This window comes from Pristiophorus japonicus, chromosome 9 (genome assembly GCF_044704955.1).
Source record: "Pristiophorus japonicus isolate sPriJap1 chromosome 9, sPriJap1.hap1, whole genome shotgun sequence".
Classification (NCBI taxonomy): Eukaryota; Metazoa; Chordata; class Chondrichthyes; family Pristiophoridae; genus Pristiophorus; species Pristiophorus japonicus.
This window is the reverse complement of record NC_091985.1, coordinates 210,277,912-210,296,061: the sequence shown is the minus strand read 5'-3', so window position 1 is coordinate 210,296,061 and position 18,150 is coordinate 210,277,912. Positions and strand designations below refer to the sequence as shown.

The window sequence follows — 18,150 nt, the reverse complement described above, 5'->3', positions numbered from 1 at the left end:
TTACTTCTCATTGTGCCTTTTGATCTACCCAAGAATTGATTTAATGATTTACTGAGACAGCTAGAGACTGATTTAACTTTTCAATTACTCAAGTTCTGATTTTAAGTTTACTTATAATTAATCTATATATGAATCAATTTTGTTTCAATATAATTGATCTTGATTATACTGAGAGTACTATCATAGAATCCCTATTCTAGTATTCCCTATTCACTGTGTAAACTGAGTTTTTCCTGTGTCTATTTGCTGCCGCTTCAGACCCGAGCCATTCCCTTCTATTTCCACTTCCTTCTCCCGCTTTTTCTTTTCTCTCTATCCCTCCCTGACCAAGCTCTTCTGTCGTCATGTCGCCTTTCATCTCTCCTCTCTAGGAAAATCTGCCCTCCCAAATCCCTCCCCTAACCCTTCATTACTCTCCGACCTCCCTACTCTCCTGCCACCGTCCCAGGCTCGACTCCCTTTGAGACAAGCCTGCAGCTTCCCTCTGTGCCTCTCTTGGCATCCGCCGAAGGGCCCAACGTGGCTCTCGTCGCTGTCTCCTCACGAGCAGCAACCCCAACTGTCCCATCCTCCTCTCACCGACCTTGCCACCCAGCTTGGGGAGGGGGGGGGTGGCTAACCTTGCCAATCTCCTCCCCGTCCAACTCACCCCTCCAATCCCTGACCCTGTGGATGCTAGCAGTGGATCAGCCATCACCGATTCTCTCTGCATCTCCTTGCAGAATGTCCGTTCACTTGCGGACAAGGCCCTCGTCATCCATGAGCTTATCGTGGATGATTGCATCGACATCATGGCCCTGACTGAAACTTGGCTGAGGGATGATGACACATTATCTTTAAATGAAGCCGCCCCTCCCTTCGGTGGTGTGGCTCTCATCATCAAATCCCACCTTGGTCTGTCCCCCTACTCCTCCGGCATTTTCTCCTCCTTTGAACATCTCACCTTATTCCACCCCTCTCACCTCATTTAAATTTCTCGTTCTCTATCGCCCTCCCAAGTAAGATTAAAATATTATCGCGGATATATCCTCACTGCTCTCCTCCCTCAGCACCAAGTGACTTCTCATCCTCGGTGATTTCAACCTCCATCTCAATTCAAGTGAACTCCTCAACCCATACTCACGGCCTCCCCCTTGACCTTGCCATTTCTCGTGGCCTCGATATTCCTACCGTGTCAATTACAGATAAGGCCATCTCTGACCATTTCCTTGTATCGCTCTCCACCCACATCCCCCGTCCCCCACCCAAATCTACTTCCTTCTGCATCCTCCCCGGGAAAATACTTTCTTCAAACTCTCTTACAACTGCACTTATCAACTCCAACTGTCCAGCCTTTGGCCCTCCTTTCACCATGACATTTCTGTAGCCACCGATCTGCTCACCCACACCCTCACTACCACCTTTGATGCCCTAGTCCCTGTTATTACTCTCTCTCACCCTGGCCATTCCCCCCGGTGCAGCTCTTACCTTCGCTCCAAGTCCAAAGAGCGCAGACTTGAACAGATGTGGCAGACAAGTTGTTTAGCCATTCATCACGAGATCTGGCTCGACCACATAAAGCATTTTCAGGTCCTACTCTTGTCTGTAAAAACTGCTCACTGTTCCAGGATCATTCTGGAATGCAAAACTAACCCCCAGCTACTATTCTCTACTGCTAACCGTCTCCTTAAACCCTTCTCCCCTGTCTCCACCACACTCACCTCCAACAAACTCATGGACTTCTTTGTCTCAAAGATTGAGACCATCCGATCATCTGCCTCTTCCAGTTCCCTTCCTTCCCCTCGCCCATGGGGGCAATGTTCCTCTGAGGTGCCCCCTTGCCCTAATTCTAAACTCGCATCTTTCTCTAGTTTCTCTCTGATCTCTCCACGCTCATCTTGTCCGTGAGACCCACTTCCTGCTCCCTTGACCCTATTCCCACTAAACTGATGACCACACAACTTCCTTTTCTAGCTCCCATGTTAGTTGACATTGTTAACGGTTCTCTCTCCTCAGGTACTGTCCCCTTCATGGTCTACAGAGCAGTAGTGAAAGCCGCCTTCCTATATGCTTCAGAGACATGGACCATGTACAGCAGGCACCTCAAAGCACTGGAGAAGGACCAATGCTGCCTCCGTAAGATCCTGCAAATCCATTGGCAGGAAAGGTGCACCAACGTCAGTGTTCTCGCTCAAGCCAACATCCCCAGCATTGAGGCATTGACCACACTCAATCAGCTCTAATGGATGGGCCACATTGTCCACATGCCCGATACTAGACTCCAAAACAAGTGCTCTACTCGGAGTTCCAACACGGCATGTGAGCCCCAGGTGGGCAGAGGAAACACTGCAAGGACACCCTCTGTGGAAGAAAGAATCTATGAATCTATGACTTATGGTAAAGGGAAGGGTTAAATTCTGTTTTTGCTATATTTGAAGAAATAATAGGACTAGAACAACACCCACACTTTTTAGCCTTGAAACTTAGAAATGTAATTAAATGACTATCCGGTATTAAAAGGGAGTCTCCTGATATTCTGCTCATCAGACTGTGAACAGGGAGAAACTATGCCAGGACAGATAGAGTGTGTGCCTCCCGAGACGACCTTTGTACTCATGGAACTAATGAATAAGATTCCTTTTCTATTTCTGTATAAAGATAGGGACAATTTGCTTGTACAGGAGAGTTTTCTGCCTTGCTACGGTCCAAGCAGGCTCTCCGAGATATCTCGCTTTTTAAAAATAAAATTCTCTCGAAGCACGACTCTGAAAGCCTCCGCCTGAGTTAATTTAACTTAGAAATTTCCTCAAAACCTCCTTGAAAAAGTGCAACATCCCCATTGACAACTGGGAATCTCTGGCCCAAGACTACTCAAAGTGGAGGAGAAACAACTGAGAAGGCGCCGAACACCTCGAGTCTCTTCGCCGGGAGCAAGCGGAGATCAAGTGCCAACAGCAGAAGGAGCGCGCGGCAACCCAAGCACTCCACCCACCCGTCCCTTCAACCACTATCTGCCCCACCTGTGACAGAGACTGTAGGTCCCGCATGCGACTTCATTCACCTGAGAACTCATATTAATGTGGAAGCAAGTCATCCTCGACTCCGAGGGACTGCCTAAAAAGAACTGTCCCCCTCTCCTTCAAATCTGCTGTCATCACCCCTCTCCTCAAAAAAAAAAATAGCTCTTGACTCCACTGTGTTTGTTAGCTTCCACCCCATCTCCAACTCCCTTTCCTCTCCAAAGTCCTTGAATGTGTTGCCTCCTCCCAAATTCATGCCCACCTTTCCCAGAATTCCATGTATGAATCCCTTCAAACTGGTTTCCGTCCTTGCCACAGTACTGAAACTTCTCTCATCAAAGTCACAAATTACATTCTTTGTAAATGTGACGAAGGTAAACTAACTCTCCTCATCCCCCTCAACCTGTCTGCAATCTTTGACACAGTTAACCACTCCATCCTTCTTCAACGCCTCTCCACCATCATCCAGCTGGGTGGACTGCACTCGCTTAGTTCCATTCCTATCTATCTAATCATAACCAGAAAATCTCCTGCAATGGCTTCTCTTCCCGCCCCCGCATCATTACCTCTGGTGTCCCCCAAGGATCTATCCTTGGTCCCCTCCGATCTCTCATCTATATGCTGCCTCTTGGCGATGTCATCCGAAACATAGAAAATAAGTGCAGGAGTAGGCCATTCAGTCCTTCGAGCCTGCACCTCCATTCAATAAGATCATGGCTGATCATTCCCTCATACCCCTTTCCTGCTTTCTCTCCATACCCCTTGATCCCCTTAGCCGTAAGGGCCATATCTAACTCCCTCTTGATATATCCAATGAACTGGCATCAACAACTCTCTGCGGCAGGGAATTCCACAGGTTAACAATCCTCTGAGTGAAGAAGTTTCTCCTCATCTCGATCCTAAATGGCTTACCCCTTATCCTTAGACTGTGACCCCTGGTTCTGGACTTCCCCAACATTGGGAACATTCTTCCTGCATCTAACCTGTCCAGTCCCGTCAGAATTTTATATGTTTCTATGAGATCCCCTCTCATCCTTCTAAACTCCAGTGAATACAGGCCTAGTCAATCCAGTCTCTCCTCATATGTCAGTTCTGCCATTCCGGGAATCAGTCTGGTGAACCTTCGCTGCACTCCCTCAATAGAAAGAACGTCCTTCCTCAGATTAGGAGACCAAAACTGAAAACACGGAGTCAGGTTCCACATGTATGCTGATGACACCTAGCTCTACCTCCATCATTTCTCTCGACCCCTCCATGGTCTCTAAATTGTCAGACTGCTTGGCTGACATCCCGTACTGGATGAGCATAAATGTTCTGCAATTAAATATTGGGAAGACTGAATCCATTGTCTTTGGTCCACGCCACGAACTGCGTTCCCCAGCCACTGACTCCATCCCTTTCCCTAGCATCTACCTGAGGCTAAACCAGACAGTTCACAACCTAGGCATCATATTTGACCCTGAAATGAGCATATGGCCACATCCGCGGCATAACTAAATCCCATCTATTTCCACCTCCGTAACATTGCCCGCATCTGCCCTGCCTCAGCTCACCTCCTGCTGAAACTCTCATCCATGCCTTTGTTACCTCTACTTACCTTGACTACTCCAACGCACTTCTGAATGGCCTCCCACATTCTACCCTACGTAAACTTGAGGTAATCCACAACTCGACTGCCCGTGTCCTAACTCGCTCCAAGTCCCGATCACTGATCATCCATGTGCTCGCTGACCTACATCGGCTCCCGGTTAAGCAACGCCTCGATTTCAAAATTCACATCCTTGTTTACAAATCCCTCCATGGCCTCGCCCCTCCCAATCGCTTATCTCTTTCAGCCTCACAACGCCACGTGATATCTGTGTTCCTCAAACTCTGCCCTCTTGAGCATTCCTGATCAGAACTGTTCCACCATCGGTGTCCGGGCCTTCAGCTGCCTGGGCCCGAAGCTCTGGAACTCCCTCCCTAAACCTCTCTGCCTCTGGACATTTCTTTCCTCCTTTAAAGACTTTGCTTAAAATCTACCTCTTTGACCAAGCTTTTGGTCATCTGCTGTAATTTGTTCTTATGTGCCTCGGTGTCAAATTTATTTGCTTTGTCTTGTAACACTGCAAGCACCTTGGGACATTTTACTATGTTAAAAGTGCTATAAAAATAAAGTTGTTGATGTTGTTGATAGCAATGGGAGCTCGTACAACCGGAGCTCCCATTATTATCAATGAGAATACTAGATGTTCATTGGTGGTCCAGGTGAATATATACCTGGAAGACCATGTTCCTGTACATTGCACTGCGAAAATAGGACTCCGATCACAATCCTATGTTCCTCCGAGTCCATCAGTTAATTTTGATTAAAAAATTCCGGTCGGAGGCATTCGCCCGAAAGAAGCCTCCGACCGCAATTTCCTCCCCAAAGTATTTGTTTAATTTCTCTGCCATTTCCTTATTCCATATTATAATTTCTCCTGTCTCAGCCTGTAGGGGACCCACATTTACTTTTGCTAATCTTTTCCTTTTTAACAATACTATAGAAGCTTTTACAATCTGTTTTTATGTCTCTCGTTAGTTTACTCTCATTCTATTTTCCCATTTCAGTTTCTTAGTCCTCCTTTGCTGAATTATAAAATGCTCCCAATCCCCAGACTTACTGCTCTTTTTGGCAACATTATAAGCCTCTTCCTTTGATCTACAACTATCTTTAACTTCTCTTGTTAGTCACAGTTGGACCACCTTTCCTGTGGGGTTTGTGTGCCTTAAAGGAATGTATGTTTGCTGTAAATTATGTATTAATTCTTTAATGCGAGGCATTGCTTATCTACTTTCATACCTTTTAATGTAGTTTCCCAATCTATCTTGGGTAACTCACCCCTCATAGCTAAAAAGTTTGCTTTGTTTAAATTTAAGACCCTAGTTTTGGATTTAATGAAATCACTTTCAAACTTAATGTAACATTCTATCATATTATGGTCATTCTTCCGTTACCAGCACATCCCATGTACAAATAAACAAAATAAACAAGACTCACTGTTAAAAGTTGTTGCTGTTAATAATCACAAATCACTTTTTACAAATCACTCCAGGGCCTCGCCCCTCCCGATCTCGGGAATCTGTTGCAGCCCACAAGATGTCTGCACTCCTCAAATTCTGCCCTTTTGACCATCCCTGATTATAATCGCTCCACCATCGGTGTCCGGCCCTTCAGCTGCCTGGGCCCCGAGCTCTGGAACTCCCTCCCTAAACCTCTCCGCCTCTTTCCTACTTTCAGACCCTCCTTAAAACCTACCTCTTTGACCCAGCTTTTGGTCATCTGCCGTAATTTCTTCGTTTGTAGCTCGATGTCAAATGTATGTGTTGTGTCCTGTAACACTGCTGTGAAGCGGCTTGGGACGTTTTACTACGTTAAAGGCGCTCTATAAAGAAAAGTTATTATTAATAGTGCAGGAGTGAGGGATTCAGTGAGCTTGGAGTCCGGCGCAGGCGCACTGCGAGTGGTGCCGCCCCTCAGCACCGACGCGACCAGGAACGTCGAGGGCGATATGGGCGGGGCTGTGACGTCACCCGCTCGGCGTGCGTTGAGGCGGTTTAACGGTTTTCAAATCAGGAGCCACGTGACCCCCGAGCTGCCCAGCGCGCCTTCAACACAGTGGGCGGGGCTCTGTGGCGCTGCCGACTCCTATTGGTGGGCGTGGCTGACAATCTGCTGCGTTCAGCCAATAGACGGTCCGGACTCTCTAAGGGTCATTAATTTATGCAGCGAAGGCGCTCCGTGGCGGCAGTGCCCATGCTTGGTGCCGCCCTCTCCACCCCCAGTCCCCGGATGCCAAACAGTTTGCTATAACCAGCAGTTGGACAATGTGGGGAACCGGGGGCCGCAGGGAACCGGACTGATAGTGTGTGGCTGGGGCCGGGGCAGAGCGCTCGGCCGGCGGGCAGGGAGGGTGCGGTGAGTCTGTGAGGGAAAACACCGGACTGAACACACAGCCCCGGAGCTCAGGGTTTGGGGACATGCGGGAGATAGACTGAAACTTCCAGTGAGCTCAGACAGTGTGTAACCCGGGGGCCCAGTGAGATCAGACAGTGTGTAACCCGGGGGCCCAGTGAGATCAGACAGTGTGTAACCCGGGGGCCTAGTGAGATCAGACAGTGTGTAACCCGGGGGCCCAGTGAGATCAGACAGTGTGTAACCCGGGGGCCTAGTGAGATCAGACAGTGTGTAACCCGGGGGCCCAGTGAGATCAGACAGTGTGTAACCCGGGGGCCCAGTGAGATCAGACAGTGTGTAACCCGGGGGCCCAGTGAGCTCAGACAGTGTGTAACCCGGGGGCCCAGTGAGATCAGACAGTGTGTAACCCGGGGGCCCAGTGAGATCAGACAGTGTGTAACCCGGGGGCCCAGTGAGATCAGACAGTGTGTAACCCGGGGGCCCGGTGAGATCAGACAGTGTGTAACCCGGGGGCCTAGTGAGATCAGACAGTGTGTAACCCGGGGGCCCGGTGAGATCAGACAGTGTGTAACCCGGGGGCCCGGTGAGATCAGACAGTGTGTAACCCAGGGGCCCGGTGAGATCAGACAGTGTGTAACCCGGGGGCCCGGTGAGATCAGACAGTGTGTAACCCGGGGGCCCGGTGAGATCAGACAGTGTGTAACCCGGGGGCCCGGTGAGATCAGACAGTGTGTAACCCGGGGGCCCAGTGAGATCAGACAGTGTGTAACCCGGGGGCCCTGTGAGATCAGACAGTGTGTAACCCGGGGGCCCGGTGAGATCAGACAGTGTGTAACCCGGGGGCCCGGTGAGATCAGACAGTGTGTAACCCGGGGGCCCGGTGAGATCAGACAGTGTGTAACCCGGGGGCCCGGTGAGATCAGACAGTGTGTAACCCGGGGGCCCGGTGAGATCAGACAGTGTGTAACCCGGGGGCCCGGTGAGATCAGACAGTGTGTAACCCGGGGGCCCAGTGAGATCAGACAGTGTGTAACCCGGGATCCCGGTGAGATCAGACAGTGTCTAACCCGGGGGCCCGGAGAGATCAGACAGTGTGTAACCCGGGGAGAATTCTGGTGATTTTCTGTAAGTCGAGACGGGCGGGACAGGAATCTGAAGAATAGGATAAAATCAAACAGAAATACTGGACATATACTTTTCTGAAACATTGGAAAAACACTTTACACTACATTCCACTTCACAACATTAATATTCTTCTAATTTTCTGCCCTGCCAGAATTAGATCTCCCGGTGAATGGCGGAGTGATTGAGAAAGTTCCACAGCTGGAAGGAAACAGGGATTGTGGACTGAGGAACAACAGCAGGTGAACTAGCACAGGATTGTGAGAGCACCAACCAGTGAGCCCCTTCCGATTGAAAGTGCTTCAATAGATCGACTGGGGAGGAAGGTAAGAGAAAGTGCCATTTACTCAGATACACACCGGTCCTGTAGACAGTACACACAGGTTACAAGGTAAGGCAGGAAATGAGACTGGGGGAGACTGACCACCGAGCACAATTATCCAGCATGAGGCCGTGCAATGGGATGTGAAGTGAGATCACTTTCTGTCTCTAAACACACAGTCACAGTGAATCTTGTGTGTGTTTTAGAGTAAAGGGCTTTGATCTAAGAGGTGACTCCAGTTTGAGGCAGAGCCCAGCAGATGGACCCGTCTCTGTACATTCAGTGGGGCTGAACTCACACCGACACCATCAGATCTCAATGTTCAAATATTTCCCATCTGGTGAGAAAGCCATTGGAAAGATTGAACTGGAAGCATCATAGTCAATTCATTGATCACGATGCACAGACCAATCTGAAAGACCAGCACGGCCTATCACTGACAGAATCAGTTATTCATTCATGAACATTTGGAATTAACAGAAAATATATTGATAAGTACTACTATTGAAGCATTATTCACTCGAGGTATGTAGTATTCTAATAAAGTGAAACACAGATGAGGAGAGTTGCAATTTATTGATTGGCGTCGTACTTGACTCCGAGATGAGTTTCCGAACCCATATTCTCTCAATCACCAAGTACGTTTACTTCCAGCTCCATAACATCGCCGGTCTCTGCCCCTTCCTCAGCTCATCTGCTCAAACCCTCATCCCTGTCTCTGTTACCACGACTTTGGACTATTCCATTGCTCTCCTGATCGGCCTCACACCTCGCACTCTCTGCAAACTTAAGCTTATCAAAAACACTCCTGACCGTATCCTTACTCAAGAACACAAGAAGTAGCAGCAGGTGTTGGCCATACGGCCCCTCCCGTCTGCTCCGCCATTCAGTAAGATCTCTATTCGATAGAGAATTTCAAAGATGCACAACTCTTAAGTGAAGAAATATCTCATCTCAGTCTTCAATGGCCGATCTCTTATCCTAATGCTAGGACCCCTAGTTTTAGACTATCCAGCCCGTGACAATTCTATGTTTCAATGATATCACCTTCCATTCTTCTAAGCTCCAGAGAATATAGGCCTATTCTACTCAATCTGTCCTCAGCCCTCTCATCCCAACTTGTACCAATTTCCGTTCACCCATCACCCCTGTGCTCACTGAACTACATTGGCTCCTGCTCCATCGATTTCAAAATGCTCTTCCTTGTTTTGAAATCCATCAAGGACCTTGCCCCTCCCTATTGCTGTAACCTCCTCCAGCCCTACAACCCTCAGAGATCTTTGCATTCCTCCAATTCTAGCCTCTTGAGCAGTCCAATTTTCATCGATCCAATATTGGTGGCAATACCTTCAGCTGCCGAGGCCATAAGCTCTGGAATTCCCTCATTAAACCTCTGCACCTTCAAAATGCTCCTTAATACCTACCCTTTTGAACAAGCTTTTAATCCTGTGTTAATATTTCCTTACGTGACTGGGTGTCAAATTCTGTTTGCTAATGGTCCTGTGAAGTGCCTTGGGACATTTTACGATGTTTAAGGCGCGATATTAATGAAATTTGTTGCTGATAACAGGCATGGGGAATTGCAATAGATTGATAACTGCAGAGGAAGAGGATTGTTATGTGTTGCTAACAGCGTGAATTATTTTAATGTGAGGTGGCCCTTGCACATTAGCTACCACACGAGCTTGGCAAAGCAAGGTCTTGGTCCAATGGCAAGGGGATCCAAGACGACTGGACACCAGGCTCTGCTGCATGTTTCCTCTGGCACTGACACTCACTGGGGTACAGTTTCCTCTGGCACTGTCCCTCACTGGGATACAGTTTCCTCTGGCACTGACTCTCACTGGGGTACAGTTTCCTCTGACTCTCACTGGGGTACAGTTTCCTCTGGCACTGACTCTCACTGGGGTACAGTTTCCTCTGGCACTGTCCCTCACTGGGATACAGTTTCCTCTGGCTCTGACTCTCACTGGGGTACAGTTTCCTCTGACTCTCACTGGGATACAGTCTCCTCTGGCACTGACTCTCACGGGGGTACAGTTTCCTCTGGCACTGACTCTCACTGGGGTACAGTTTCCTCTGTCACTGAACTCACTGGAGTACAGTTTCCTCTGGCACAGATTTACTGTGTATCTAATTCGTGCTGCCCCTGCCCTGGGAGTGCTTGATGGGACAGTATAAAGGGAGCTTCGCTCTTTACCGAACCCGTGCTGTACCTGTCATGGGATTGTTGGGACAGTGTAGAAAGAGATTTGCTCTGTATCTAACCCGTGCTCTGCCTGCCCTGTGAGCTTTGATGGGTCGCTGTAGGAGAAGCTTTCCTCTGAATCTAACCTGTACTCTACCTGTCCGAGTTGTATCTGATGGGACAGTGTAGAGGGAGGTTTACTCTGTATCTCATCATCATCATTGGCAGTCCCTTGGAACATAGGAAATAGGTGCGGGAGTAGGCCATTCGGCCCTTCGAGCCTGCAACACCATTCAATATGATCATGGCTGATCATGCAACTTCAGTACCCCATTCCTGCTTTCTCTCCATACCCCTTGATCCCTTTAGCCATAAGGGTAACATCTAACTCCCTTTTGAATATATCTAATGAACTGGCCTCAACAACTTTCTGTGGTGAAGAATTCCACAGGTTCACAATTCTCTGAGTGAAGAAGTTTCTCGGTCCTAAATGGCTTACCCCTTATCCTTTGACTGTGCTCCCTGGTTCTAGACTTCCCCAACATCGGGAACATTTTTCCTGCATCTAACCTGTCCAATCCCGTCAGAATGTTATATTTTTCTATGAGATCCCCTCTCATTCTTCTAAATTCCAGTGAATATAAGCCTAGTCGATCCAGTCTTTCTTCATATGTCAGTCCTGCCATCCCAGGAATCAGTCTGGTGAACCTTCACTGCACTCCCTCAATTGCAAGAATGTCCTTCCTCAGATTAGGAGACCAAAACTGTACACAATATTCAAGGTGTTGCCTCACCAAGGCCCTGTAGAACCGCAGTAAGACCTCCCTGCTCCTATACTCAAATCCTCTCGCTATGAAGGCCAACATGCCATTTACCTTCTTCACCGCATACTGTACCTGCATGTCAACTTTCAATGACTGATGTACCATGACACCCAGGTCTCGTTGCACCTCCCCTTTTCCTAATCTGTCACCATTTAGATAATATCCTGCCTTCCTGTTTTTCCAAAGTGGATAACCTCACATTTATCTACATTATACTGCATCTGCCTTGCATTTGCCCACTCACCTAACCTGTCCAAGTCACCCTGCAGCCTCTTAACATCCTCCTCACAGCTCTCACTGCCACCCAGCTTAGTGTCATCTGCAAACGAGGATGACTTGCTTCCACGCCAAAAAAGGATGAGTTCACAGGTGCTTCAATGAAGGACCTAATATTCCAGATCCTGAACTACATCCTGAAGGGTGGAAGATGCCTGTGCGTGGCTTTTTTTAACATGTGGTGGCCGTTGCACGCCAGCCACCACATGGGAAACTCAGTATCTAATCTGTGCTGTGCCTGCCCTGGCATTGTTTGATGGGATAGTGTAGAGGGAGTTTTACTCTGTATTTATCCAAAGCTGTACCTGCCCTGGGAGTGTCTGATAGGACAGTGTAGATGGAGGTTTACTCTGTATCTAACCTGTACTGTACCTGCCTTGGGAGTGTTTGACGGGACAGTGTAAATTGTGCTTTATGCTGTATCTAACGTGTACTGTACCTGCCTTGGAAGTATTTGATGGGACAGTGTCGAGGGAACTTTACGCTGTATCTAACCCGTGCTATACCTGTCCTGTGAGTGTTTGATGGGACAGTGCAGAGGGAGCTTTACTCTGTACCTAACCCGTGTTGTACCTGCACTGGGAGTGTTTGATGGGATAATGTAGAGAGAGGTTTACTGTGTATCTAACCTGTGCTAACCTAGCAAGTTGTGAGGAGGACGCAAAGAATCTACAAACAAATATAGATAGGCTAAGTGAGTGGGCAAAGCTTTGGCAGATGGAGTATAATGTGGGAAAATGTGAGGGTATCCACGTTAGTAGGAATAATAAAAAAGCAAATTATTTAAATTGTGAGAGATTACAAAATGCGGTGGTACAGAGGGATCTGGGGGTCCTTGTACATGAAACACAAACATTTAGCATGCAGTTACTGCAATTGATTAGGAAGGCAAATGGAATGTTGGCCTTTATTGCAAGGGGGATGGAGTATAAAAGTAGGGTAGTCCTGCTCCAACTGTACATGGCATTGGTAAGACCACAACTGGAGTACTGCGTACTGTTTTGGTCTCCTTATTTCAGGAAGGATATACTTGCACTGGAGGCAGTTCAGAGAAGGTTCACGAGGTTGATTGCTGAGATGAAAAGGTTGTCATAATGAGAGAGGTTGAGCAGGTTGGGCCTGTACTCATTGGAGTTTAGAAGACGTAGAGGTGATCTTATTGAAACGTGTAAGATTCTGAGGGGGCTTGACAGGGCAGATGAAGAGAGGATGTTTCCCCTCATGGAGGAATCTAACACTAGGGGGCATAGTTTCAGAATAAGTGGTCGCTCATTTAAAACGGAAATCAAGAAGAATTTCTTCTCTGAGGGTTGTGAATCTTTGGAATTCGCTACCTCAGAGAGCTGTGGTGGCTGGGTCATTGAATGTATTTAAGGTGGGGATAGACAGATTTTTGAAAGATAAGGGAGTCAAGGGTTATGGGGAGTGGGCAGGGAAGTGGAGTTAAGGCCTGGATCTGATCAGCCATGATCTTATTGAGTGGCGGAGCAGGCTCGAGGGGCCAAATGGCCAATCCTGCTCCTATTTCTTATGTTCCATACCTGCCCTTTGCATGTTTGATGGGACAGTGTAGAGGGAGATTTGCTCTGTATCTAACCCATGCTGTACATGCCCCAGGAGTTTTTGACAGGACAATGTACAGAGAGCGTTACGCTGTATCTAATCAGTGCTGTACCTGCCCTGGTAGTGTCTGATGGGACACTGCAGAGGGAGCTTTTGCTCTGTATCTAATCCATGCTCTACCTGACCTGTGAGCTTTGATGGGTTGGTGTAGGGGAAGCTTTCCTCTGTATTGAACCCGTACTCTACCTGCCCTAGTTGTGTTTGATGGGACAGTGTAGAGGGAGCTTTAGGCTGTATATAATCTGTGCTGTACCTATCCTGGGAGTGTTTGTTGGAACAGTGTAAAATGAGGTTTACTCTATATCTAATCCTTGCTGTACTTGCCCTTGGGAGTGTCTGATGGGACAATATAGAGGGAGGTTTATTCTATCTAATCCGTGCTGTACCTACCCTGCAAATATTTGATGGGACAGTGTAGATGAAGCCTTACTCTGTTTATGACCCGTGCTGTACCTGTTGTGGGAGTGTTTGATGGGACAGTGTAGAGGGAACTATACTCTGTATCTGACCCATGCTATTACTTGCCCTGCGAGTGTTTGATGGGGCAGTGTAGAGGGAGCTTTACTCTATATCTGGCCCATGCTATACCTGCCCTGTGTGTTTTGGATGGGACAGTGTAGATAGATGTTTATTCTGTATCTAACACGGGCTATACCTGCCCTGGCATTGTTTGATGGGACAGTGTAGAGGGAGCTTTACTCGGTATCTGACCTCTACTGTACCTGCCCTGGCAGTGTTTTTGGGACAGTGCAGAGGGAGCTTTACTCTGTATCTAACCTGTGCTGCACCTTCTCTGGCAGTGTTTGATGGGACAGTTAGAGGGAGCTTTAATCAGTACCTAACCCATGCTGTATCTGCCCTGAGAGTATTTGATGTGACAATGTAGAGGCAACTTTACAATGTATCTAATCCATGCTGTACCTGTCCTGGGCGTGTTTGATGGGCTAATGTAGACAGAGATTTGCCGTGTACTGAACCTGTGCTAACCTAGGAAGTTGTGAGGAGGACGCAAAGAATCTACAAAGAGATATGGAGGGGCTAAGTGAGTGGGCAAAAAATTGGCAGATGGAGTATAATGTGGGAAAATGTGAGGTTATCCACTTTGGTAGGAAAAATAAAAAAGCAAATTATTATTTAAATGGGGAGAGATTACAAAATGCGGTGGTGCAGAGGGATCTGTGGGTCCTTGTACATTAAACACAAAAAGTTAGCATGCAGTTACAGCAAGTAATTAGGAACGCAAATGGAATGTTGTCCTTTATTGCAAGGGGGATGGAGTATAAAAGTAAGAAAGTCCTTCTACAACTGTACAGGTCGTTGGTAAGACCACACCTGGAGAACTGCGTACAGTTTTGGTCTCCTTATTTAAGGAGGGGTATATTTGCACTGGAGGCAGTTCAGAGAGGTTCCCGAGATTGATTACTGAGATGAAGGGATTGTCATATGAAGGAAGGTAAAGCAGGTTGGGCCTATTCACATTGGAGTTTAGAAGACTTAGAGGTGATCTTATTGAAACGTATAAGATTTTAAGGGGGCTTGACAGGGTAGATGCAGAGAGGATGTTTCCCTTCTTGGGGGAATGTAGAACTAGGGGGCATAGTTTCAGAATAAGACTGTTTAAAACTGAAAATGCGGAGGAATTTCTTATCTGAGTGTTGTGAATCTTTGGAATTCTCTACCTCAGAGAGCTGTGGAGGCTGGGTCATTGAATGTATTTAAGGTGGGGATAGACAGATTTTTGAATGATAAGGGAGTCGAGGGTTATGGAGAGCGGGAGGGAAAGTGGAGTTGAGGCCAGGATCAGATCAGGCATGATCTTATTGAATGGCAGAGCAAGCTCGAGGGGCCAAATGGCCTACTCCTGCTCCTATTTCTTATGTTCTATATCCGCCCTTTGAGGTTTTGATGGGACAGTGGAGAGAGAGATTTGCTCTGTATCTAATCCGTGTTGTACCTGCCCTGGGAGTGTTTGATGGGACAGTATAGAGGGAGCTTGACTCTCTGTCTAACCCATTGCTGTACCTGCCCTGGGAGTGTTTGATGGGACAGTGTCGAGGGAGCTTTCTGCTATATCGAATCCGGGCTGTACCTGCCCTGGCATTATTTGATAGGGGAGTATAGAGGGGGCTTTACCCTCTGCCTAACCCATGCTTTACCTGCCCTTGGAGTGTTTGTTGGCCGGTGTAGAGGAAGCTTTACTCTGTATCTAACCTGTGCTGTACCTCCCCTGGGAGTGTTTGATATGGGAGTGTAGAGGGATTTTTACTTTGTATCTAACCTGTGCTGTATCTGCTCTGGCATTGTTTGATGGGTCAGTATAGAGGGAGCTTTACTCTGTATCCAATCTGTGCTGTGCCGGCCCTGGGAATATTTGATGGGACAATGTAGAGGGAGCTTTACTAAGTCCCGAGGTTGCAAGCCATCAGGTCCAGGGGACTTTTCCACCTTTCGTCCCATTATTTTACTGAGCACTTTTTCTTTAGTGATTGCTTTAAGTTCCTCCCTCACTACAGCCCCTTGATTATCTATTATTGGGGTGTTTTTAATGTCTTCTACCGTGAAGACTGATACAAAATATTTGTTCAAAGTCTCTGCCATTTCCCTGGTCCCCATTATTAATTCCCCAGTCTCATCCTCTAAGGACCAACATTTACTTTAACTACCCTATCCTTTTTACATACCTGTAGAAGCTCTTTTTATATTGCTTGCTAGTTTACTCTCACAATCCACCTTCCCTCTCTTTATTATTTCTTTAGTCATCATTTGCTGTTTTTAAAAACATTTGCCTCCCACTAATCTTGGCCACTTTGTGTGCCATTGTTTTCAGTTTGATACCATCCTTTACTTCCTTCATTAACCGCGGATAGTTCTCCCGTCGCTTAAAGTCTTTCCTTCTCACCAAAATATATTTGCTCGTGGCTCAGGTAGTAATCCAGAGATTATTGCCTTTGTGGTTCTGCTTTTTAATTTAGCCCCTACCTGCTCAAAATTCTTCAGCAGAACCCCTTTCTTTGTTCTAGCTATGTCATTGGTACCTAAGTGGACCACGACAACTGGATCTTCCCCCTCATACTCCAATCCCTCTTCAGCCCAGAGGAGATAGAAACATAGAAAATAGGTGCAGGAGTAGGCCATTCGGCCCTTCAAGCCTGCACCGCCATTCAATGAGTTCATGGCTGAACATGCAACTTCAGTACCCCATTCCTGCTTTCTTACCATACCTCTTGATCCCCCTAGTAGTAAGGACTACATCTAACTCCTTTTTGATGTCCTTAACCTTGGCACTGCGCAGGCATCACAGCCTTCGGGACTCACACACTCGGCTGCAGAGAACAGTATCTATCTCTGAAACTATACTGTTTCCGAACACTACAACATTTCTTTTTACTCCCCCCCCGACTTGAATGGCCTCCTGTACCACTGCGCTGTGGTCAGTTTGCTCATCCTCCCTGCAGTCCCTGCCCTCATCCAAACAGGGAGCAAGAATCTCGTACCTGTTGGACAATTGCAAGGGCTGAGGCTCCTCCATCACTACCTCCTGGGTCCCCACAGCTGCCTCGCTCGTAGTCACACCATTCTGTCTCTAACCACGGACCAAATTTGAATTAATTAATCTAAGGGGTGTGACTGCCTTCTGGAACACAGGGTCCAGGTAACTCTCCCCCCCTGATGTGTCGCAGTGTCTGCAGCTCGGACTCCAGCTCATCAACGTGGAGCTGAAGTTCCTCGAGCAGCCAACACTTACTGCAGATGTGGTCGCCGTGGACCTCAATGGGGTCAACCAGTTCCCACATGCAGCAGCAGTAACACATTGCCTGCCCTGCCATCTCGAATGTATTTAGTTAAGTTTTCACATTTTGAAAGTTTAGATTTTTAATCCCATGCCCAAGAAAAGAGAGAAAAACTGACCAACCAATCACTTCCCTGCTTTCCTATGATGTCACATTTTGAATCTTTTTACTTCTTATCCTCCCAGGTCACTTGGTGCTGTTTCGGCTGTCTGCTCGGCTGACTCACGCCCTTTGTAGGCTTACCGCTGCTCCCGCTCTCGCGCCCTTCACGAAGGGATGGGCATAAGTTGGGTTTTCCCCTCGTGTTGGTTCTCTCACCCCCTGCTGCTGGCCCAGTCTGGCAGTTATGTCCTTCAGGACTCGGCCAGCTCGGTCAGTAGTGGTGCTACCGAGACAGTCTTGATGGACATTGAAGTCCCCCACCCAGAGTACATTCTGTGCAGCTTGCTACTCTCAGTGCTTCTTTCGAGTGGTGTTCAACATGGAGGAGTACTAATTCATCAGCTGAGGGAGGGCGGTGGGTGGTCATCAGCAGGAGGTTTCCTTATCCATGCTTGACCTGAAGCCACGAGACTTCATGGGGTCCGGAGTCAATGTTGAGGACTCCGGGCCACACCCTTCCGACTGTATACTACTGTACCGCCACCGGTGGGACAGGACACACCCAGGGATGGTGATGGAGGAGTCTGGGACATTGGCTGAAAGGTATGATTCTGTGAGTATGACGATGTCAGTCTGCTGCTTGACTAGTCTGGGACATCTCTTCCAATTTTGGCACAAGTCCCCAGATGTTGGTGAGAAAGACTGGGCTGGGTGGGCCGTTGTCGGGTCCGTAGCCGGTGCGGAGGTCGATGCCGGGTGGTCCGTCCGGTTTTATTCTTCTTATTGTTTTTCGTAGCGGTGGATCAATTGATGAATCAATATGATCTTATTGAATGGTGGAGCAGGCTCGAGGGCCAAATGGCCTACTCCTGCTTCTAATTCTTATGTGCTTATTCCCTAGCCCAGACCCTGTCTCTATATTAAGAGCAATGGTCCCAACACTGACCCTGGGGACACCACTGT

General features: G+C 47.8%; 2 protein-coding genes across 2 annotated transcripts in view; one reads left to right on the top strand and one right to left on the bottom strand.

The window, feature by feature from the left end:
* LOC139273607 (zinc finger protein 271-like) overlaps window positions 1–6,462 on the bottom strand; it is a 54,022-nt gene extending 47,560 nt beyond the window's left edge. The window contains exon 1 of the mRNA XM_070890566.1: window positions 6,280–6,462. Coding sequence (XP_070746667.1) covers window positions 6,280–6,303 — 24 coding nt within the window. The 5' untranslated portion in view covers window positions 6,304–6,462. The remainder of the gene's footprint in view (window positions 1–6,279) is intronic.
* The window catches only part of LOC139273581 (zinc finger protein 436-like), a 201,639-nt gene that overhangs the window by 102,880 nt on the left and 80,609 nt on the right, over window positions 1–18,150 (top strand). The gene's annotated exons all lie outside the window — the stretch shown is intronic.